The sequence below is a fragment of the Rhinatrema bivittatum genome, chromosome 18, assembly GCF_901001135.1.
Source record: "Rhinatrema bivittatum chromosome 18, aRhiBiv1.1, whole genome shotgun sequence".
Classification (NCBI taxonomy): Eukaryota; Metazoa; Chordata; class Amphibia; order Gymnophiona; family Rhinatrematidae; genus Rhinatrema; species Rhinatrema bivittatum.
Genome location: NC_042632.1, coordinates 58,540,712 through 58,563,949, shown reverse-complemented (window position 1 = coordinate 58,563,949; position 23,238 = coordinate 58,540,712). Strand labels below are relative to the sequence as shown.

Here is a 23,238-nt window from a genome sequence, read left to right as displayed (position 1 = left end):
GGTACAGTCTTGAGAGAAACTCCAGAATCAGAAAACCGCAGGAAGGGCTCCCGGCAGGACAACGCTTGAATCTCCGACCCCCGTCTGACAGAGCAGATAGAAACCAGGAAGACTGTCTTGAGTGTCAGGTCCTTAAGGGTAGCCAGACAGAGAAATTCAAAAGGAGCCTCACAGAGAGCCCGAAGTACTAAATTAAGACTCCACGAAGGACAAGTGACCCGGACGGGCAGCTTCAAATACTTGGTGCCCCTGAGGAAGCGGACAACATCAGGGTGTGATGCTACTGCGTGACCATCAACAGAACCTAGGAGAAAGCAGAGAGCGGACACTTGAATGCACAAAGAGCTGAAGGAGAGACCCTTGGAGAGGCCTTTTTGGAGGAAGAAGAGAATCACCGGAACCAGAGCCAAACGAGCTGAGACACCCGATTCTGCACATACAGTTTCAAAAACCTTCTAAACACGGACATAAGCCAGAGAGGTAGACGGCTTACGGGCACGTAGAAGGGTGGATATAACTTCCTCTTTATATCCCTTCTTTCTCAGTCTTCGCCGTTCAAAAGCCAGGCCTCTAGACAGAAGCGATCTGCCTGGTCGAAAAATACGGGACCCTGCCGGAATAGGCGAGGGAGATGGCAGAGACCCGTCCGTTGCCAGGTTCACCAGATCCGCGAACCACGGTCTTTGGGGCCATCCGGTGCCATTCGGTTGACCGGTCCCCTGTGAAGTTCTATTCTTCGGAGAACTTTTCCCACAAGAGGCCAAGGAGGAAACACGTACAGAAGAGATGTCGTGGGGCCAGGGAAGGACGAGCGCATCCACTCCTTCCGAACAGGGGTGGAATGACAGGATCCTCATCATGGGCCTGCACTGGGCTCAAATCAGGGGGAGAAAATGAAAAATCTGTCTCCCCTGAGTGCTGCAGCCCCGAATCGGGAGCTGTGGAAATCCCCAAGATGGCCTCCGTTCCTACGGTTTGCCAACCCCGGAACGGCCTGGCCACGCGATCAGAAGACTTCCCCCGGGTGGTATATTTTGCTGCTGCCGGGGAGGGGCCCTTCCCACCCGGCAGGCACCCCGAGCAAAGGCCTTCGCGGGAAAGCCGCAAAGCAGGCTCCCCCGCAGGCCAGATACTGATTGGAACGTAGCATAACAGAAAAAAGCCACAAAGAGAGCCAAAAATAGCTGAGCTGTCCGGTGCTGAGGAGCGAGAGCACAGGAGAATGAACCCTGCTCGCTCCTAGCCTAAAAATCAAAACGCTGCCAAACAAACAGTCAGCACTGAAGCTGAAAGTGCCCCAAAAATCAGAACCCCCCCCCCCAAAAAAAAAAAACCAAAACCCTTTTCTCTTATGTTTTCTCAAGTGCAGGGGAAGGAATCTTCCCTGCTGACCCAGCGTCCCGGGAGATAAAGGGGAGTGACTGGAGCACCAGTATCACCCCAAAAAGGTGCACCAGGAAAGGAGCCTGGGCTGCTTAAACAAGGGGTAAAAAATCCCCTAGCAGACAGATGCTTTCTCCTGAGGAAAACAGAGTCTTTTCTGCTTTAAAGGATTTTTTTTTTTTATTATTATTATAACACTTAAATTTGAAATACTTGCTTGATCCAACAAGAATAAGGAAAGAGCCCAACAGGGTAAAGGCTAAGATGAAAAGCCAGGGAACCACAGGGTGAGCTGTCGCATCTGCTGGAGACAGACAAATACTGAAGGGCTGCAGGGTAGGCTCTGTCCTGATATGGGACACCCTTTCAGTTTTGGTCTGTCTCCACCTGCTGGGCAGGAGGCTCAACCCACGGTCTGGACTGATCCGGGAACGTACAGGGAAAGACTTCTACCCCCCCTACATCGCTTGCTGTCTCATTGTGGTCTCTCTTTTCCTGACTGCCCAGAGCCCTCGTGTCTTTACAACAGTCAATGACTTACGAATTCTTGTGTTTGGCCCCACTGATGTGAGCCTGGTACTGCTCTATGGAATTCAGGATGATGTCACAGGTGTCACAGGGGTATCCTTTCAAAGCTGACAGGGAAAAAGAGAGTCAATAAATACCACGGTCAATCACGTGCAGACACAGAATAGGACATCAACCACAGTTACTCTTACTCCCCCTCAGTTTAGGTACTACTTGAAAACATGCTGTTAATGCTACAATTACAATCAAGTGGGACCACACAACTGAAAAAGCCATTTAGCAAGGACTTACCCAAGGAAGAGGGTACAGCAGAAGCAGTGGAAGAAGAAGAGAAGGAGGTGCTGGAAGAGGATCCATCAGGTGTGGGAGAAGAACCCGAAAACTGTGTCATCAGCTTCAGTTTAGTCTCTTGCTTTTTGTGTTTCTTGCCTACATAATGCTGTTTGGCCATCAGTGGGTTGTTGAATGTTGCATGGCAGAGCTTACAGAACTTATCTGGGTCAGATTTGTCCAGCATCTCTTCATTTTTAGGAAGCACAAGAGCAGCAACAAAGTTTGTTGGGTTTCTCATCTGAGAAACAGCTTCAAGAAAGCAAAACATGAAGGATTATTAACTTTTTGGAATAGTTTGCAAGAGACTGTCATCAAACTGTAAGCAACAATAATACCTTCTCCATAGGGGCCCTGCTCCTTTATCTTCAGGTTCTTGGCATGGGTTTTGCCTTCATAATGAGACTGTGCCACAACTGGTGATGAAAATGTCATATTACAGATAGGGCAGCATTTATTACGATCCTCGTTCCCATTGCTGCTTTCCTGAAGATAGAAAGGAACACAATGGGCTCAGATTTGCTTTTCAGAAGATAAATATTTGATATACTCCTTGTCTTTATGGATTCCAAAATTTGAATGCACAAATTTTCCATCTAGAAAACTGGAGAAATTACTTACCTGATAATTTCGTTTTCCTTAGTGTAGACAGATAGACTCAGGATCAATGGGTTATGTGCTCCCCTGCTAGCAGATGGAGACTGAGTCAGGTTTCAAAGCTGCTGTCACCCTAGATGCTCCCCTGCAGTGACCTCAGCCATTCAGTATTCTCTTCAAAAGCCATTGTGGACATACTATCGAAAAAAAACCAAACTTGATTAAAACAATTAAAAAAACAGATAACCGTAACTGTATTCAACCAAACGCTGAATCCCAGCAAGATTATAGATGCCCTGATCTAAGGATTGGGAGACGGCTTACCCATAATCTCTTGGAATAGATATTCGTTTCATGGATGATTCCTTGGCACAGTTCTTGGGCAGCCATGGGCGGGATGCTGAGGCCATCTGTCTACACTAAGGATAAGAAATTATCAGGTAAGTAATTTCTCCATTTCCTAGTGTGTAGCCAGATGGACTCGGGACCAATGGGATGAAGAAAAGCTACTCCCACTCGGAGCGGGAGGCTGCCCGCAGTCCAGTTAGTACCGCCCTTGCAAAGACTGTGTCCTCTCGGGCCTGGACATCCAGGCGATAAAACCTGGAGAAGTTGTGCAAGGAAGACAACGTCACCACTCGGCAGATGTCGATGGGAGGCAGCAGCTTAGCTTACGCCAAGGATACTGCCTTAGCCCTACTGAAATGAGCTTTAACCTGAAAGGGTAATAGCTTTCCTGCCTCTACACAAGCTCCCATGACCAACTCCTTGATCTAGTGAGCTAGGATAGCTCTAAAAGCTGGTTCTCCCTGCCTCCTTCCACCATGAAGACCGAACAAGCGATCCGCTTGTGCACCTGTTCTGGAAGTTCCAGATATTGCATTAAAATCCTACTGACGTTTAAATGGTGGAGGAGGCGGTATTCTTCTGTATCCTTGTGCCTATCTAGGGATGGCAACGAAATGGACTGATTCACATGAAACTCCAAGACTACCTTGGACAAGAAGGATGGAATGGTATGAAGTTGTAATGCCCCTGGGGTCATCCGGAGGAATGATTCCCTACACAATGTCTGTAGTTCAGAGATGCGACGAGCCAAGCATATCGCCACCAGGAACACTGTTTTCGGGGTTAACAGGCATAAGGACAGACTGCGCAGTGGCCGAAAAGAGGGCCCTACCAAAAATTCCAGTACCAGATTAAGATTCCATAAGGGAACAGGCCTCTGTAGGGGTGGAGGTGCTTCACCCCTGTCAGAAAAAAACGGGCCATGTCCGGATGAGCTAACAGACGGGTTTTGTTCACCTCGCCCGTGAAACAGGAGAAAGCCGTTATCTGGACCTTCAAGGAGTTAAGGGTCAAACCTTTATTCAAGCTGTCTTGCAAAAAATTCCAGAATCAGTGGGACTTTGAAACTCGAGGGGGAATATCGCATCAGGCCTCTAATACTCTCCAGACCCTCACATACACCAGGGACATAGATAACTTCCGCGTGCGGAGTAAGATGGCAAATACTACCGCTGAATTCCTCATTTTATCAGGCAAGCCCTCTCAAGGGCCAGACCGAAAGACAGAATAGAGTCAGATTCTTGTGAAGGACGGGTCCCTGCTGTAGCAGGTCCCTGTGCAGTAAGAGGCACAGGGGGGGTCTCCACCGGGAGTCTCCGCATGGGCCAATCTGGAGCTACTAGTAGGACTAATCCCCTCTGGTGCTCAATTCTGCGAATGACCCTACCCAGCAGGGGCCCCGGAGGGAAGGCATTATAGCAACTCCTCTTCCGGCCAGGTCTGAAGGAGAGTGTCGAACCCCAGGGACCACTGATCTCTTCTGCGACTGAAGAATCGGGGAACCTTAGCATTGTGAGATGCAGCCAGGTCGATCTACTACCAGCTGAAAGGCTTTGGCCGACAATGCCCACTCTCCTGGATCCACACTCTCCCTGCTTAGAAAGTTTGCTCTGACGACGTCTTTTCCAGCAATGTGGGAAGCTGAGATCATCTGTAGATGTGTTTCCACCCATTCCATATGGAGAGCCATCTCCTGTGACACTTGAAACATATAGAAACATAGAAATGAAGGCAGAAGACGACCAAATGGTCCATCCAGTCTGCCCAACAAGCTTTCACACATTTTTTTTTCATACTTTGTTACTCTTGTCCCTTTAAATAACTTTTTTGGTTCTATTTCCCTTCCACCCCTGCCATCGTAGATAGCAGTGCTGGAGCTGCATCTAAGAGAAGTATCTATTCTATTCTATCTAATATGGACAAAAAACAACCACATCTTTTGATACTACTAGATCTCTCTGCAGCCTTTGACACTGTCAACCATTCATCTCTATTAAAATGTCTGGCAGATATAGGCATTAAAGGAACAGTCTTCAGCTGGTTCAAATCCTTCCTAGCAAATAGACAATTCAAAGTAAAGATTAACAACAAAGAATCACAACCGATCCCTTCCAACCGGGGGGTCCCTCAGGGTTCCTCCCTTTCCCCTACCCTCTTCAACATTTACCTCTTACCTCTATGTCATCTACTTACTAAACTAAACCTAACTCACTATCTCTACGCGGATGACATCCAGATACTCATCCCAATCTCAGAATCCTTACAAAAAACCTTGGCTCACTGGAACAATTGTTTGCAACAGATCAATTATCTTCTCTCCAGCCTTTGCCTCATTCTTAACAACAACAAAACTGAGATCCTAATCATCAATCAAGACATCAACATCAAACTTCTAAACCCAGCTGACCTACTCAACTCATCCACTCCCATATTAAATCACTCACCACATGTTCGAGATCTAGGTATAATGCTAGACAATCAGCTCAATTTTAAAAAATTCATAAGCACAACCACCAAAGACTGTTTTTATAAGTTACAAGTCTTAAAAAAATTGAAGCCTCTTCTTTATTTCAACGATTTTCGGATGGTCCTACAAGCCATTATTCTATCAAAAGTCGACTATTGCAATTCGCTTCTCTTTGGCCTTCCATATTCATCCATCAAACCCCTCCAAATGCTACAGAACTCTGCAGCCAGAATCCTTACCAATACGAATAAAAGAGATCACATCACCCCCCATTCTCAAGCTCCTCCACTGGCTGCCTATAAAGCAAAGGATCCTATATAAAGTACTCACCGTAATTCATAAATCCATTCACAATATCTCTCCTCTTCAATTATGTAACCAACTACGCCCTCACTCCTCCTCTAGACCCATCAGAGGAGCATATAAAGGCACACTCTATGTACCTTCAACAAAATCCTCGCATCATAAACGTGCCATATCTACAGCAGGCCCCATTCAATGGAATGCGCTCCCACCAGACATTCGGCTTGAGTTCTGCCACTCTTCATTCAAAAAAAAACTTAAAACCTGGCTCTTTAGCCAAGCTTTTCCAGGACCATGATCATCATTTTTTCCCCTCCAACCAGCAAGAACATATCTTCTTCACAAACCCCCATTTTCCATACCACTACCTACTTCGGTATCTAATCTCTTGCTGCAGGACACTTGAGACTTTCTCACTTATACGTTATCATTTTTATGCTCAATAAGACCTGTCAACTTAATTGTTTAAGTCTTTTTTTTTTTTTTTCTCCTTTATCTTTTGGTCATCAATGTTACAACGTTTTGTTAAATTTTGAACTTATGTACACTGTTCCAAGTTTCATAACCTTGTTCTATGTAATGCCTTTTGGCAATTTTCATGTTCTGTTTCAATGTAAACCGATGTGATCTTTATTTCATATAGGAACACCGGTATATAAAAATCTAAAAATAAATAAATAAATCTAGCTAATTGGTTTGGGGTAGTAACCGCCGTAATAAGCAAGCTACTCCCACACTTGTGTACCCAGCCTGTGCAACTCAGTCCTTGTTGGTTGTCTGAATACAAATCCTCTTTTCTTCATTCCCCCTGCCGTTGAAGCAGTGAGCTGCGCTGGATATGTATTCTAAGTGAAGTATCAGGTTTGATTCGGGGTAGTAACCGCGGTAACAAGCAAGCTACACCCATGCTTATTTGTTTTACCCAGACTATGTAAGTCAGACCTTGTTGGTAATTGTCTGAATATAAATAAGAACATAAGAACATAATCTTTTCTTCATTCCCCCTGCTGTTTAAGCAGATAGCTATGCTGGATATGCATTGAAAGTGAAGTATCAGGCATTTTTGGTTTGGGGTAGTAACCGCTGTAACAAGCAAGCTACTCCTCTGCTTTTATGTGGATGCAAATCCTTTTTTCCACATTTCCTCTTGCCGTTGAAGCATACAGCAATGTTGGAGTTGCACTAACCGTGTGTATGTTTATTGAATAAGGATATTAATCTCCAGGTAGTAGCCGTCATTTCCACAAGGCACCCCCATGCTTCTTCTCTTCATCCACATCCTCTAGACTTTATGGATCCACAGTATTTATCCCACTTGCTGGCTTTTGGTTCCACCCTGGCGGTTGATGTAGGCTACCGTTGTTATGTTGTCTGACATTACATGGACTGCTTGACCCTGGAGTCTGTGGCTGAGTTGTAGAGATGCCAATCTGACTGCCTGGGATTCCAGGTGGTTTGTGTTCTAGAGGGTCTCTTCCTTGGCTCAACGTCGATGGGCTGTCAGTTCCTGACAATGAGCTCCCCAGCCCCGGAGGCTCACATCTGTTGTGAGGACCAGCCAGTTCGGAGAGTAGAGGAGTACACCCCTGCCCAGATAAGCTTCCTGCAGCCACCACTGGAGCAGAGAGCATACTCCCATCAGTAAGTGGAAGTGAATCGAATAGTCTTGAGACTGCGGGGTCCAACTTGACAGTAGGGAGCGCTGAAGTGGTCGCATGTGTGCCCTCACCCACGGCACTACTTCCAGGGTTGCTATCATCAAACCAAGAACTTGGAGATAGCTCTACACCATTAGACATATCATGCTCGTCAAACAGACACACTTGGTACATCAACTTCCTTATCCGTGTGGTCGGAAGACCATGCCCTACTTGGTGTCGAACCGGACTCCCAGATATTCCAAAGACTGTGAGAGTTTGCTTTTGTCCAGGTTTACGACTCAATCAAGTTCCTGAAGTACCCACAGACTCTCTTCCATGGACTCTGCCCGAATCAACCAGTCATCCAAGTATGGATGCACCAGTATTCCCTCTTTTCTCAATGCTGCCGTTACGACCACCATAATCTTGGAAAATATTCTGGGGGCGGTGGCCAAGTCAAAGGGCAGTGGCCTCTGTCAAGCGCTATATAAGCGCAGTTTATGTTTAATGTAAACCGATGTGATATTCCCAATGAACGTCGGTATATAAAGCCATTAAATAAATAAATAATGGCGACAGAGTACTGCAAAGCGTAGGAAACAATGTTCTTGATGGATTGGAATATGCAGGTAGACCTTGGATAGGTCCAGGGAGGTTAAGAACTCTCCAGATTCTACAGCCAGGGTTTCAGTGTAAAAACGATTCACTCATAGATGTTGGTTGACGCGCTTGAGGTCCAGGATGGGGCGAAAGGAACCTTTCTTCTTGGGTACGATGAAATAGTTGGAATAATGCCTCGTATTTACCTGGGGCGCAGGTATTGGGATTATAGCCCTCATCCTGAGAAGCCTTAAAAGAGTAGTCTCCACTGCCTGCTTCTTGTGCTGGGAGTGGCAAGGAAATATCATGATTATGTCCAGACGAGTGCTGTGAAATTCCAACACATATCCTTCTCGTATGACCTCCAGTACCCATTTGTCTGAAGTGATCTCGACCCACTGTTGGTAGAAGAGGAACAGTCGACCCCCTATCTCCTCGTTCTGAAGGTGGGTCGGCAAAATTTCGTTGGGGAGTTCTGGTCAAACCTGAACCTGCCTTTCTTGGGCTGTCGACTCCGAAAGGACCGAGACCTCCCATAGGACCAAGACCTCTGAAACATCGAGTTTCTGTAGGGAAAAAGCTTTGGGAGTCCCTGATCGACCCCTCATAGGCGAGGGGGCGCTGTAATTGCTTTCTCTTATCTTCTGGTAGCTGGTGAACTGGAGACTTGCCCCATTTACTGGCCAGCTTTTCCAATTCGCTTCCGAAGAGGAGAGATCCTTTAGAGGGCATCTTTGTGAGATTTGCATTGGAGGTTGCGTCTGCTGGCCAATTCCGCAGCCATAGCTATCTTCTGGCCGCCACCACCAAGGCCGCTCCTCTAGCTGAGGTACGGACTAGGTCCAAACCCTTGTCAGCTAAAACAGCGGCGGGTTCCATAACCGTTCTGGAATTTGCTCCAGAGTTATCCACCTCCCGAGAGAGTAGCAGGCAGGAACAGGTTACCAGGGCACAACAAGAAGCAATCTGTAAGGTCATTGCTTCTGCGTCAAAGGTCTGTTTAGGATGGACTCCATCAGTCTATCATGCACATCCTTTAAGGCCATTCCTCCCTCCACTGGGATAGTTGCTTGCTTAAAGACTGCACAAACCAGCACATCCACTTTAACGATATGCAAATGTTCTCTGGCTGCCGGATCCAGTTGGTATAGAACTTCTAATGCTCATCCCCCTTTAAAACTTGCTTCTGGGGTATTCCATTCCAGGTCAGTCAACTCCTGGATGGTTTCCAGTACTGGAAAGTAGCAAGAGGCTTTCCATAGGAAAATCAGAATGGGGTATTCTTTGGTTCCAGAGAGTCTGCCCCAGGAACTCCCAGCATCTTTTCTCTATAGAAAAACTAACATGGTCTGATTCTGTTCTAAACCAGGGGGGAATTTCCCCATCTTCTAAGGAATCTGTATCCTCTTCGTCCGTGCCATCCGGGTCCCTGCCAGGGATACCCTTGGTGAGGCAAGAGATGCCTTGAGGTCTGCCGATAGGACTGAGAGAGGGAGGGCTTACCGGCTGAGGTTCCGTCCAGACAGGGGTAGGTAAGGTAGTAGACTGCACCTGTACAAAGGCTTGAAGGATGTGGTTAGTGCAGTTAGTGTAGCTGGGTTCAAAAAAGGTTTGGATAAGTTCTTGGAGGAGAAGTCCATTAATCAATTATACTTAGGGAATAGCCACTGCTATTAATTTCATCAGTAGCATGGGATCTTCTTAGTGTTTGGGTAATTGCCAGGTTCTTGTGGCCTGGTTTTGGCCTCTGTTGGAAACAGGATGCTGGGCTTGATGGACCCTTGGTCTGACCCAGCATGGCATGTTCTTATGTAAGGCCTTGAAAAAACTCCACCTAAGAGAAGGCAGCCAGGTCCTTATCTAGCCCAGGAGGTACTGGGGTAGGTGCTGCTGATGACCCAGTCCCAGAGGTACTCAGATCTGGGGTACTTCCAGTTAAGCCTGTGGCTGATCAATCTTCCGAAAGGGAGGAGCCGGGTTTAGTAAAGTCCGGGGAGGCCAACTCTCCCTGGGCTTCCTCAAAGTGCCGACAAGCATGAATCCATGTCAGACTGTGCAGCCTTACTATGACAAGCAGCACAGAAAGAAAGGCGCTTATGTTTCTTTGTTGCCGGAGCCATTGGCGACAGAAACTGTGTTCAGTCGGTTCGCGCTTAAAATTTTATGCACACAGTTTTTGGGCGCTTGAGGGCTGCGGCGAGGCGCACATATAGACTGCACGCCCAGCTTTACTTGTATTCTGCGCTTAGTAGGTTGTGCACGTATATACCTGCGAAACATTATGCACACACCTCGTGTGCAGAGCAGACATGCACAGCATATATCAATGATCTATGGAGGGCAATCCAGCACGCACAAAGACGCGCAAGATGGCGCCTCTGGACAACCACGTGGTGTGCCGACCAAGCCTAAAGCGGGGCCTAGCCCACTGGGAATGCTGCTCAACCTGCTCAGAACCCCACCTCCCCTTACCCCAACAGGATCGGGAACGTCGTCGGTAAGGCACGCCGAGCAAGGAGACCTGAGGAAGTCTTACCAAAACCCATTCAAATGTCTCTGAATCCAGGAGGTAAATCCTCTTTTTTTTTTTTTTTTTTACCTGGGCTCAGCCTTACTGGCTGAGTACAGAAACTGTCTCTGGATGCAGGGGAGGAGGGATTTGGCAGTCACCACCATGCTCGGCTTCTTGCACTCACTGCCTTTCAGCTGCTTAAGCAGCAAAGTCCACGCCGGGAACTGGCTACCAGACCAAGGCACGAGGGATCTCGGATATCACCTCAGGAATTCTCAACTGGGGGAGGGATCTTTAGGTATCACTGCAGGAGAGCGGGGCTCAATTTTTTCTTCAATTTAAAGGTAGAACTTCTTCCAAGAAATACAGCAATCCCCATAGGGAGAAATACGTCCACTATCTGCTGGAGGAGAAATACTGAAGAGCTCAGGTCACTGCAGGGGTGTATGTAGGGTGATGTCAGCTTTTAAACCTGACTCCATCTCAATCTGCTGGCAGGGGAGCATAACCATTGGTCCAGAGTCCATCTGACTACATGCTAGGAAATTCCTGTTACTCACTTTCAGAGATAGCAATAGCTTTCTTTAGTCTCTCTGGCTAATAATGTGTTACACACTTTTCTTCCAGGAACTTGTACAAACCTCTTTTAAACCCAGCTATGCTAGTCGCTTTGATCATGTCCTCTGGCACTTGTGAATTGGATTGGCCACTGTTGGAGAGATGATACTGGGCTTGATGGATCCTTGGTCTGACCCACTGCTGCATATTTGAGTGTTTTATACAGGGTGGCCCATGGAAAAGTAGCCTGTCTCTGGCACTGGTATTAGAGATGGGCTACTTTTTCATGGGCCACCCTGTATACTGTCGATCAATGTGAGAATGACTAGTTCACGATGGTGTACAGGGTAGACACTCACAATGAATTACAAAGGTAGGCAGGTACACAGGTGAACAAGGATAACATTCTAAAACTAAGGGTGTACTTCAAAGACAGATACATAAATAAGCAATCGTAGCTGGATTATAAGGGGGTTGAGAGAAAGGAAAATTTGTTTTTACCTGCTAATTTTCGTTCCTGAAGTACCACGGATCAGTCCAGACGAGTGGGTTTATGCATCCCTACCAGCAGATGGAGGCACTGCTACATAACCGAGAGTGCAACCTGCAGTGCCTTAGTATTGACCTGTACCCAAGCCAAGATGATTACGTTAACAAAATCTTCCCCTTCACTAAGGGCAAATAGAGATAAAGTTGGAGTCCCTGAAACTAGGACTGCTTCAGTTAAAAGAAAAAAAAAAACATATATCCGACTATGTACACTTCTTGTTACTCAGCAACATTCAGAAGCGAGGAAATCTTTCGAATAATGGGGACAGGTCTCTGGACTGATCTGTGGTACTTCAGGAATAAAAATTAGCAGGTAAGAACCAATTTTCCTTTCCTGTTCGTACCCCGGATTAGTCCAAATGAGTGGGATGTACCCAGGCCCCCTTATTCTGTGCGGGAACCCAAAAAGACCCGCGACATAAAACACTCTCCCCAAACTGCCTCTTCTGGGGCCCGCACATCTAAGCAATAATGTTTGGTAAAAGCGTTAAGATGTCGTCGCCGCACGGCAGATCTCTTGTGGAGAAAGCAATCGACACTCCGCCCACGAGGTCGCCTACGCTCGCAACCCCTCCGGCACTGGCTGGCCCTGGCAGAAGAAAGACTAAGCTATCTTCTCCTTTAACCAGCGAGAAATCGTGCCTTTGGAAGCCTTATTTCCCTTCTTTGCTCCACTGAACAAGACAAACAGATGATCCGATTTCTGAAAGGGATTAGTCATCTTGAGATATCTCAAAAGGATACGACGCACGTCCAATAAGTGAAGTTCTCGAGCCATTGAAGAATCGGCCGCAAGTTCGAAAAGGCAGGAAGCTCCACCACCTGGTTAAGGTGAAAAGAGGACACTACCTTTGGTGAAAAGGAGAGAACCATTTGTAAAGAGACTCCATCGTCCAAAAAATGGAGGAAAGATTCCCTTCACGACAACGCTTGCAGCTCAGAGATTCGTCTAACTGAACAAACAGCCACCAGGAAAACAATCTTCAAGATTAAATCTTTCAATGACACCCTCCGCACTGGCTCAAAAGGGGGTCCACACAGCACCTGAAGAACCTAATTCAGATTCCATGCCCGGCAGATCTTCTGCACTGGAGGATGCAGATGCTTTGGCCCTCTCAGAAAATGAGCCACACCCAGATGAGATGCTAGCAGCTTTCCCCACAATCTTGCCATGCAGGGAACCCAAAGCTGCTACCTGGACCCGGAGGGAATTGTATGCTTGCTCCTTAGATAACCCGCACTGCAGAAGTTCCAAAATCTGCGGGACATCCACTTCTAAGGGCTGTACTCTCTTCAAACACCATAATTCGAATACTCTCCACACCCAGACATAAACCATTGAAGTGGAAGGCCTCCTCACCTGAAGCAGAGTTGCAATTACCGGTTCTGAATATCCCTTCAAATGGAGCTGCCGCCTCTCAAAAGCTAGGCCACTAGACAGAAGTGATCCTCCAGGTATGAAAATACAGGTCCCTAATGAAGTAACCCTGAGAGATGAGCCAAGCGAACGGGTCAGTCGACGGCGAGTCACAGAAGGTTCACAAACCATGGACACTGTGGCCACTCAGGCGTTTCCAGAATCATCCTGCCCGGATGAGTTTCGATGTGCCGCAGCACCCGGTCTACAAGCGGCCATGAAGAAACACGTACAGCAAGAGGTACGTCAACCACGTATGAACGAGAGCGTCGATGCTCTCTGCTCAGACTTCCCGTCTGCGACTGAAAAAGCAACCCGTTTTCGCATTCACTGGACTCGCCATGAGGTCTATCACTGGTTTGCCCCACTTTGCTTGTAGCAAGGCGAAGGTTTTGGCTGAAACTCCCACTCCCCTGGATCCAGACACTGTCTGCTGAGGAAGTCCACTTGCACGTTGTCCACTCCAGCCACATGAGAAGCAGCTAGTCTCTCTAGATGTTTCTCCACCCTGCGCTTTCGACGCCACTAGACAACTCTTTGTACCACCCTGACGACTAATGTATGTTGCATTGTCCGAGAATACTCACACTGATTTGCCCCGAATGAGCGGAAGAAACGCCAACAAGGCCTTGCACTCTGCTCTGGTTTCCAGTCAATTGATCAACCAAGTCGCCTCGTCTGGCGACCCCTGGGCTGATTTCCCCAGGCAAATTGCCCCCATCCTGAGAGGCTGGCATCCGTGGTTACCAGCACCCAGTCGGGCATTTCCAGATCCATTCCTTTCTCGAGATTGTGCCATGACAGCCACGAGAGACTGGACCTGGCCTCCTCTGGCAATAGTGATAGAAGCTGAAATTCCTTTGACAGCAGATTCCAGCGGGATAACAGAGCTCTCTGCAGAGGACGCATGTGAGCAAAAGCCCATGGCACTAAATCCAGCATAGAAGCCATGGACCCCAGGACCTGTAGGTAACCCCAGACCTTGGGCACTGCCAAGCTCTGCAAGCGAAGAATCTGACTCTGCAGTTTGAGGACTCTCTCCGCAGTCAGGAACAACTTCCCCAGACTGGTATCAAAGTGAGCCCGTAGATACTCCAAGGACTGAGTCGGCTTCAGATGACTGTTTGCTAGGTTCATCACCCAGCCAGTGCCCCCAGAAGCTGGAGCACCCGCTGGACTGAACGATCACACTACCTCCGACTTTACTCGGATGAGCCAATGGTCCAGGTATGGGTGTACCAGGATGCCCTCCTTCCTAATGGTCGCCGTCACTACCACCATCACCTTTGTGAATGTGCGGAGCACCGTCACTAACCCAAAGGGAAGAGCTGGAAACTGAAAAATGTTCTCCCAAAATCATGAATCTCAGAAACCGCTGATGATCGGGTCGAATAAGGATATGAAGGTAGGGACGCTAAAAATTCCCCTTTGTGCACCGCTGCTATCACTGTGCGCAGCATCTCCATCTGAAATCACGGCACCCGGAGGGCAGCATTCACCTTCTGTAGATCGAGAATGGGCTGAAAGGTCTCTTCTTTCTTTGGGACCATGAAGTACACTGAATACCTGCCCTGCCCCCTTCTCCTGAGGGGGCACCAGAACAATGGTGCAAAGAAGCTGTAATCGCTGTAGCGTGTCTCATACCACTTCCTGTTTGCTCTGGGAGATGCAGCGAGAGACTACAAAGGCACCCCTGAGCAGATGAGAAAATTCTAAGGTGTAATCGTCTCTTACCACTTCCAGGACCCAAACGTCCGACGTTATTCTGATCCACTCCTCATAAAATAGAGAGCCTCCCTCTGATAGCTTACTGAGAGGACCATCACACCTTTATTTTTTTACCTTACTTCCGCTGTCCCCTTGGGATCCACCATCCTAGAGGGCCTGTGCTGATTCCGAAAGGGCTGCTTTCTGCCTGAACTCCGTTTCTGCGAAGCTTTTGCAGGGGCTCTGTCTGCTCAAAATCTCCTGCCCTCACAAATCTGGGTTCGCAGCAGAAAGGACTTCTTCGGACCCTCCCTGTCTTCAGGCAACTTATTGCCTTTCGACTCTCCCAAATGCTTCACGAGCTTCTCCAAATCCTCCCCAAAGAGGAGCTTCCCACTGAAAGGGAGGTTCGACAGTTGGGCCTTAGACCACACATCCGCCAACCAATTTAGTAGCCACAAGAGCCTACACGCTGCCACCGCTGAGACCATACTCCAGGAAGAAATCAGGACCATGTTGTACAGAGCATCAGCCACATAGACCACTCCCGCATCTAAACGGGCTGCCTGCGCCATCTCAGATGCCGTTCCTGAACGCTTGTCACGCACCTTCTGCACCCAGGACAAACAGGCTCTCTGCATCAGACTTCCGCACACCGCTGCTTGAAGGGCCAAAGCTGAGACTTCAAAAAGCTGCTTAAGCAGAATCTCCAGCTTCCTATCCTGGAGATCCTTGAGAGCCGCCGCTCCCATCACTGGGATGGTAGTCTTCTTAGTAACCGCCGAAACGGCTGCATCCACCTTGGGAACTCTGCATAACTCTAAGGTCTGTTCCGGCAAGGGATATAATATACCCATAGCTCTTGCGATCTTCAAGCCTCCCTCGGGAGATTCCCACTCCCTATCCACCAACTTCTTCACCTGTTTCAGCAACAGAAAAGCGGTAGAAGGCCCCTGCAATCCCTCCAGCAGATTCACTCCTCCTTTCTCAGAGTCTTCCTGGACGACCGATGGCAAGCTCCTCCAACACCTGGGGAATCAATGGACCCAATTCCTCTCTGCGGAACAGCCGAACTACACGTGGGTCATCACCTTCTGCAACTGGGAACGTCTCTGGTCCTGAGCATCTGTATCCTGTATGGGATCCTCCAAAACCACCAACGGGCCTCGGTCTAGGTTCTGCGTCAGATCTCCCAGAGCACTTACAGGGTCAGTGACTGATCTCCCAGGGCACACACAGGATCCTTGTCCGGTGCCACAGGACCCCCTTGGAGCTGGTCAGGATCATCCATGCTCTATGACAAATCTCCCTCCTCCAGGGCCCTTCCGAGACCCAGCATCCGCAGGATCTCGCCTGACTCCACAGGGCCTCTAGCCTTCTTGGTCATCTGGGACTTCCTAGGTAAAGGCCTCTTTGCCTCCAACTCTTTCTGGGCTAAATAAGTCTTATGAAGGAGAAGCACAAAGCCCTTGGAAAAATGCCTCCGGGTCTGAGGAGGAAGAGTCATGATCAACTCCCTCCCGAACCCCCCCCCCCATCCCCTGCCAGCAGCAGGGTCCTTTCCCACCGGAAAAAGCATGGGAGGCCAATTCTGGGCCTGCAGAATGGCAGCCTGCACGTCGGCATGTGCTGTCAAAATGGCCGCTGACTCATCTGACCCCTCCCCCTCCCCCCCCGGCCTCTGGAGCTGACCCAGCTGCCTGCACTTTGTCACCACTCTCTGGGGGGCCCTACCGAGGTCCCGCCCCCCACGAAGCACAATTGTGGCAAAACAAGGCCGGATTGATGAGAGATCACCTAAGGCTGCAGCCACGGCAAAATCTGCCGTGCTGTGCAGAAGGCGGCATGTCGGGGCAGTTGGGTCTGCACACACTGTCAGGTCTAAAAATAAACGGAGCCTCAGCAACCACACTGATCGCTGTCCAGTGCTGAAATACAGCACTAACCCCAATAAAGGCAGGCAATTTGGCCCGCTTCCTCCTGGCAGACAAAAAAAAAGCACAAAAAAACCACAACTTATCTGCTCCTCAGTCTTGCACAGAAACGCTGCTGCAGCCTCCCGGCTTTTTTTTAAAGCAACAGGGCCAGAACAAAAAAATAAAAAAGTCGAGGGGGGTGGGGGGGGGAATACAACCAGACTGCTCCCCTACTTCTGGAGGCTACTGAGGAACCAGACACACCGAGGGAGCGAAGGGTCCAGAGGGGGAGAGGGAACCAGGGCCCCTGGCTATCTACCCCCCCCCCCCCCCGCCAAAAAAAAGGGCAGAGTCCCGACAGGGATTGCCAACCCCCGCTTGCCCTGCTCTACCCAAAGGATGGCCCACGAAGGAACCTAGCATCTCGGGGGAGCTGAATCCTCTTATCTTCCTTTAAAAAAACCCAAAAAACCCACCTCCAGATGCAGCTTGCACCTCTACCATCTGCTGGAGACAGAAATACTGAGGGACTGCAGGCGGCACTCTCGGTTCTCTAGCAGTGCCTCAAAGTTTGTTCTCTGCCTCATCTGCTGGTAGGGATGCATAAACCCACTCGTCTGGACTGATCTGGGGTACGGACAGGAAGGGGGAGTATTGTTCAGGACAAATTTTGGTTGTCTGTGTCAGTCAAACAGTAGGCATTAGTGAATAGCCAAGTTTTCAGGTATTTGTCTGTTGTGTATTGTTTCTTATGTTCAAAGGATTCCACAGCTTGATAGTGCGCTGAGTGACAAAGTACTTGTGATCTGTTTTGAATCTGCTGGTTGTTAGTTTCATGGAATATCCTCGTTTTAGTATTACTTGAAAGGGTAAATAAACATCCTTTATTTACCCGTTCCACCCCACTTAAGATTTTATCAAATTCTATCCTGTCCCCTCTCAGCCCTCGCCTGCACAGCCACTTATAGCAGGAAAGAGGTTCCATCCGCTCTAATCATTTTTGTCACCCTCCTCTGCGCCTTTTTCTAGTTCTGAGATGGGGTGGGACCAGAACTGCACACAATACTTAAGGTGCACTTGCACCATAGCTCGATACAGAGGCGATATATTTTCCATTTTATTCTCCATTCCTTTCCACATTACTAACATTCTATTTGCCTTTTTGACTGCCTCTGTGCACTGAGCAGAGAATTTCAACATATTGTCCCAAAGGATTCCAAGGTCCTTTTCCTGGGTAATGATTTGCAATATAGGACTCAGGATCATGTACCAGTAACTGGGATTTTTCCCTATGTGCACTACTTTGCTCTTATTTACATTAAATTTAATCTGCTCGTTAGATGCCCAGTCTTAGTCTCAAAAGGTCCTTCTGTAGTTCCTCGCAATACTCTGCCATTTTAACAACGTTGAATAAATGTGTCATCTCACTCACTGTTCCCTTTTCCAGATCATTTATGAATGTTAAACAGAACAGTTACCAGTACTGATCCCTGTGGTACTTCCTAGGTCTTTTCACCCCTTGAAAGTCCTGGCCTTTGATCCAAAACCTAACTGCAAGCTCAAGTCTGTCTTCCTGAAGTCTCACACAACTCCTGGAGCTCAGAGTTCCTCGGCTTCCCCAGGTCGTCACCAAAAAGGAGCTTCTCCAAGAAAGGAAGTTTACCCCAAATGGGCCTCAGATTTTCAGCCCAACTGTGCAACCAAAAGGAGACCCCACATGGCAATTAGCGCTGCTATCACCTGAGAAGAAATCTTCACAATGACATAAAGCATCAGCTATGAAGGCAATTTAAGACTCAAGCCGCATCACTTCCGAGCTTTCTGGGAATTGCTGGGATCAACGATCAGCCCAAGCCGTTTGTCCCCTCCCCAAACAGAGGACTGAACTATAGGAATCCAAAAGAAAAAGGTTGATTTGAGAACGATCTCTTTCTATCCTGTGTATCCTTTAGGATGACACGCCCTTCCACAAGAATAAATTTTACACGTCACTGTAGATATTAAAGCATCCACCTTGCAAAACCTCAATTTGCCACTGGCAAAGGATAAAGTCTACTAATAGCCTTACTCCCTTTCAAGTCTCCCACTTCATAAGTACAATGTACCTTTAAAGACCTATGTAGGGAAAATTTTGGTGCCAATTGCTTAACTCCCTTAAGGATACGCTGTCCATTCAGTGCCTCCTGCATCTTAGAGGTAAACATTCAGAGGGAAAAACAATTAGAGAAGGCAATCCTTTTCTAAAAGAGACATACTACAGAAAATCTTTCACCTGCTGACGACAATTCTCACTCCAAGGAGACAGTCAGGCTCACAACCTCAGCATCCTCCAAGAATCCTAAGGAAAAATCAGAATCCTTATCCTTGTACAAAACTCCCCTGGACAGTCTCAGACAGCTGCCAGAAAGATCACCAGCAGACAGTGTGTTGGAGACCTTTGGAATCCTCACATCTCCGGGAGGTCCCCACCTAAAGAGAATGGCATTAATTGTGATCATTATCCAAGATGGGATCTCCAGATCTACTCTACTTCCAGATTCCAGCTGGGTCTCATCTCTGCTGAAAGTGGAAACCTCGTGGAGTTCACTTACAACTGAGGCGTCCACTAAGACAGGAGAGATTGCTGCAATGGCTGCACATGTGCCTTTGCCCAGATCACCAGATACAGAGCTACTGCCATCAAACTCAAAGGCTCTTGTCAATTTCTTCATGTCTGCCATAAGAACTCTTGTCACTTTGCTCCCCTCAACCTGGTCTTCTGTTATACCCAAGACACTCAGCGCACTAAGGATCAGAAAAGGCAAAGCATCTCTTCTAAACAGTCAGATCGCTGAAGATCTCATCTTCCTTAGAAGATGTCGCACCCTTCTCCAGACTCTCCCTGATTCACTGCTGCCAAGGATATCCTTTAGTCAGAAACAAAGACAAAGGCCTCAGTCCAGGGGTACTGTCGCTCTTCCGTGGAAGCCCTCTGGTGTGCACTTACGGCACCGGGGAAGGATCAGAACCTAAATCTGTTGCCCCAGGAGCATCTTGGCCAAACAAAAAAAAAAAGCTTGACTCCAGAAGCTCAGGTAAGCTAACATACCATCTGCTGGAGGCAGAGAATACTGACAGGTGAGATAAAAACAAGACCCTTTATAGAGTGATGTCAGAAAATCAGTTGCTCTCTGCTCCATACATCTGGACTGGTCTGGCAAGATAATAAGGAAGTGAAAGATCAAGGCACATTTAACACAAGAGTGTTAAATTCAAGAGATGGCCAGGGGGTGGGAAACTATTACAATTATGAATGAGGCAGATTTAATTTCTTTGTCATCTCCTCAGGATCTCATCTGAGCCCAACCTCGCATTAAAACAGATTGTGAGAGCATCCTGAGGTGCTGATAACATGCTGCATGGATTTAGGCTGTTTTGAATTGCTTGTGATATTTAACAAGGACACTCTGCATCACTTCAGGGACATTTTGTGAAAGATAAGTTGTCTTAGTCTTCCTGATGAAGTTCCACAAAGTTAAGTTTTCAAACCTTATTTTTGAAATAAGACCATTATTTTAACTTATTCAGGCTTACCTTCGTTCACTATTGGAGGCTTTAAACAAGGTGTAGGGTATTTTTTCATATATAATTGGAGGTTTCATATGCTTAACAAAGAACAGCATGGACAAGATAAAAATATGCTTTTTATAAAAAGTTGATACAAAAATCATAAAAAAAAAAATATTATAAAATCACCTTGTAGGTTTTTATCTAATGATGGTGCCCTAGTCATCTGATCACAAGCAATCATGGCCGAGATCAGGCATCTGAAGTTTTTCCTCCAATCTGAGCAATTACCATCAGTGCAGTAAAGCATACGTAACTGAGGGCTTTTCTTATTCATTCAAAGTTATAAACCCACCAAGGTGAATAAAATGTATAAATCCAAAAAATAAAAAATAACCCTGAATTTTACACAATATGTAATCAAATGCATAATAGTGAGACCGTGATAAAACTATGGTCTTCTTAAGGCAAGAAATCATTGTGTTCAATTGACAGAGTTGTTTAACATTTTGGAGAAGTGATAAGACTAGATGACTTACTTTTTCAACTATTGATGTACATAATTTTGTAATATACAAGGCTAAAAATTTCCCAGAGAGACTGATTACTAACATTTGCACCCCTCCAAAGATGTTTTGACATATTGCGGTTTTATGATGGTCTTAAGTCTCGATTACAAATTGTGTAAAATTCAAGACATAGGAGGTACCTATTACCTCCTATGTTGCACAACAACCTCAGTTTTGTAGACGACACATGCAGGTCTGATGGTGTAATTCAGTGGTGCTCAAGCAGAATTACACACCCCACACCCAGAAAGATGAGTTTTCAGGATATCCCTAATAAATATGAAGCTATTTACATATAGTGAAGGCAGTGCAATCTCTTAACATATTAATTAGAAATATCCTGAAAATTCAACTGGCTGTGGGGATCCAAGGATTGACTTGAATACCATTGGTATAACTTATGTGCTAATCCATGGACTCAAGCTGCAACTCATACTTGGGACTTGCCAGGAATTTTCTCACTAAGCTATAGATGCAGAATGTATTGTCTTCCCCTGGATTATCATACAGAGATGTGTCAGGCAATCACAAAACTGGACTTGGAGCTTTTACCTCAAGATTTTAATCTAATTAATTAACTTATAGCTTGACTCAAATCCCTTTTAGTCACAAGGTAGCAGTGATGTGTGTATATGTTGTTTTTTGCTTACGACCTCTCCTTCCCCTCTGCCACTATTCTGTACCTTGTCTACAAACTTCATCTTTTTCTCTGGAGATAGCTCATCTTCTTCCTCCTCTCTATGAATGGACATGTACCTCCGCACTTTGTTTGCATGCTTCTTACTCTAGAACAGAAAAAAAAAAAAATCAAGACATACTTAGATGGTGAAACTTGAAACAGGTGTGAAATCTAGGCAATCTTGCCCATTAAGCAGTACTGTAGCAGATAAGCAGACACACTATGCAGAGGCAAAAGAAACAAAGTAATTATTTTCTAAGTCATAATAACCAAAACTTCAACTTCTTTTAATTATTTTATGAGACGTATTGATATTTTGAGGGGGAATAAATCAAACACAATGCTCATTTAAGAAAAGAGCATGTACATAAATCTAAAGCGTGTTAGTACCTGGTAATGTGCAAGCTTCTGGGACTCCGAAATAAGAACAGCACTGCACACTTTGCAATGACCATCTGTGAAAAGTTGGCTATTCTCTTGGATCAGACGATCAACTGTGAGGGAAGGAACAAAAAGGCTCAGAGGAATTACATAACATTGAAGATACTCTGGAGGCACAAAAATCCTCCAGATACTTGATGACCCACCATGAAAATAAATATCTGAACTTTCCAGAATTTTCACTATACAGTTTCTGTTCCAAGATGATCTTACTAATTCTGTAACTATAGTTACCTCTCCCAGACCTCCTCAATGATAAGAGTTTACAGAACAAAAGGGTAATTCTACGGGAGAAAGATAACAGAGATAGAGGCACAGACACTGACAGCATCAAGTATGACCAGTGTGGAGATCAAAAGGTATCCAGGAAGAAGCAAAATCCGGCAAAGCAAGTAGGAGGGATTAGCTGTAAACGTGTAGTGCCACAAAGGGGAGGAAGAAAACGTGGCAGTACCAGGACTGGAGGTGCAGGCATGATCAAGTAGGGCTTGCCTTGAAGCAGGAACCGGTAAACTCCTGTTGGGATGGAGTAGAAAAGTTAAAATCTGAGCAGGGCAGGATCAGACATGGATGATCCGACTGGGGTACAGGCCCGACAGGATGAGTGCAGGGTCTGGCTAGAGCAGCGTCAGGATGCCAGAGGAATGATCAGGGATGCCCTTGGAGAGGAAAAGGGCCCAGTGATGAGGACTCATTTGACCAAGGGAGGGTCAGGCATGTCCTAAAAGGGGGAGGGGAGAGGTCTCATTTAGCCAGAGCTAGGTCAGGGTCAGACAGAGGGAGCAACAAACAAGCAAGTCCACAATTGGAAAGGCGGGTGCGGTAAGTACAGGCAAGCCCCTGAAATGGGGAAAGAGGACTGAGATAGTGGAGGGGGGGGGGGACGTGGTCTCAGGGCTTAATTAGATGTTTTATGCAGGGTACAAGCTTTCCAACCTGCCTGTGAGCCACCGCGGCAGCCTAGCGTCTGCACACGAGCTCGGCCCACACAGCTCACCTGCCGCTTTCCCCACTGGCAATGCTAGATCGTCTCCATTACTACCAGTTTCGTCCGCCATCTTCTCTCCCTTCACACCAGCAGCGGCCGTAATCTCGCGAGAAGTGGCGGCTGCGGCGTATTGCCCGCGCGGAATCCATGTCGAATCTCG

General features: G+C 47.0%; 1 protein-coding gene across 1 annotated transcript in view; it reads right to left on the bottom strand.

The window, feature by feature from the left end:
* Nucleotides 1–23,238, bottom strand: part of ZNF346 (zinc finger protein 346) — a 28,876-nt gene extending 5,638 nt beyond the window's left edge. Inside the window, exons 1-6 of the mRNA XM_029583849.1 lie at nt 23,088–23,238; nt 22,040–22,143; nt 21,654–21,755; nt 2,580–2,727; nt 2,203–2,493; nt 1,925–2,018 (exon numbers count right to left, since the gene is read on the bottom strand). Of these exons, the coding sequence (XP_029439709.1) occupies nt 1,925–2,018; nt 2,203–2,493; nt 2,580–2,727; nt 21,654–21,755; nt 22,040–22,143; nt 23,088–23,148 (800 nt within the window). The 5' untranslated portion in view covers nt 23,149–23,238. The remainder of the gene's footprint in view (nt 1–1,924; nt 2,019–2,202; nt 2,494–2,579; nt 2,728–21,653; nt 21,756–22,039; nt 22,144–23,087) is intronic.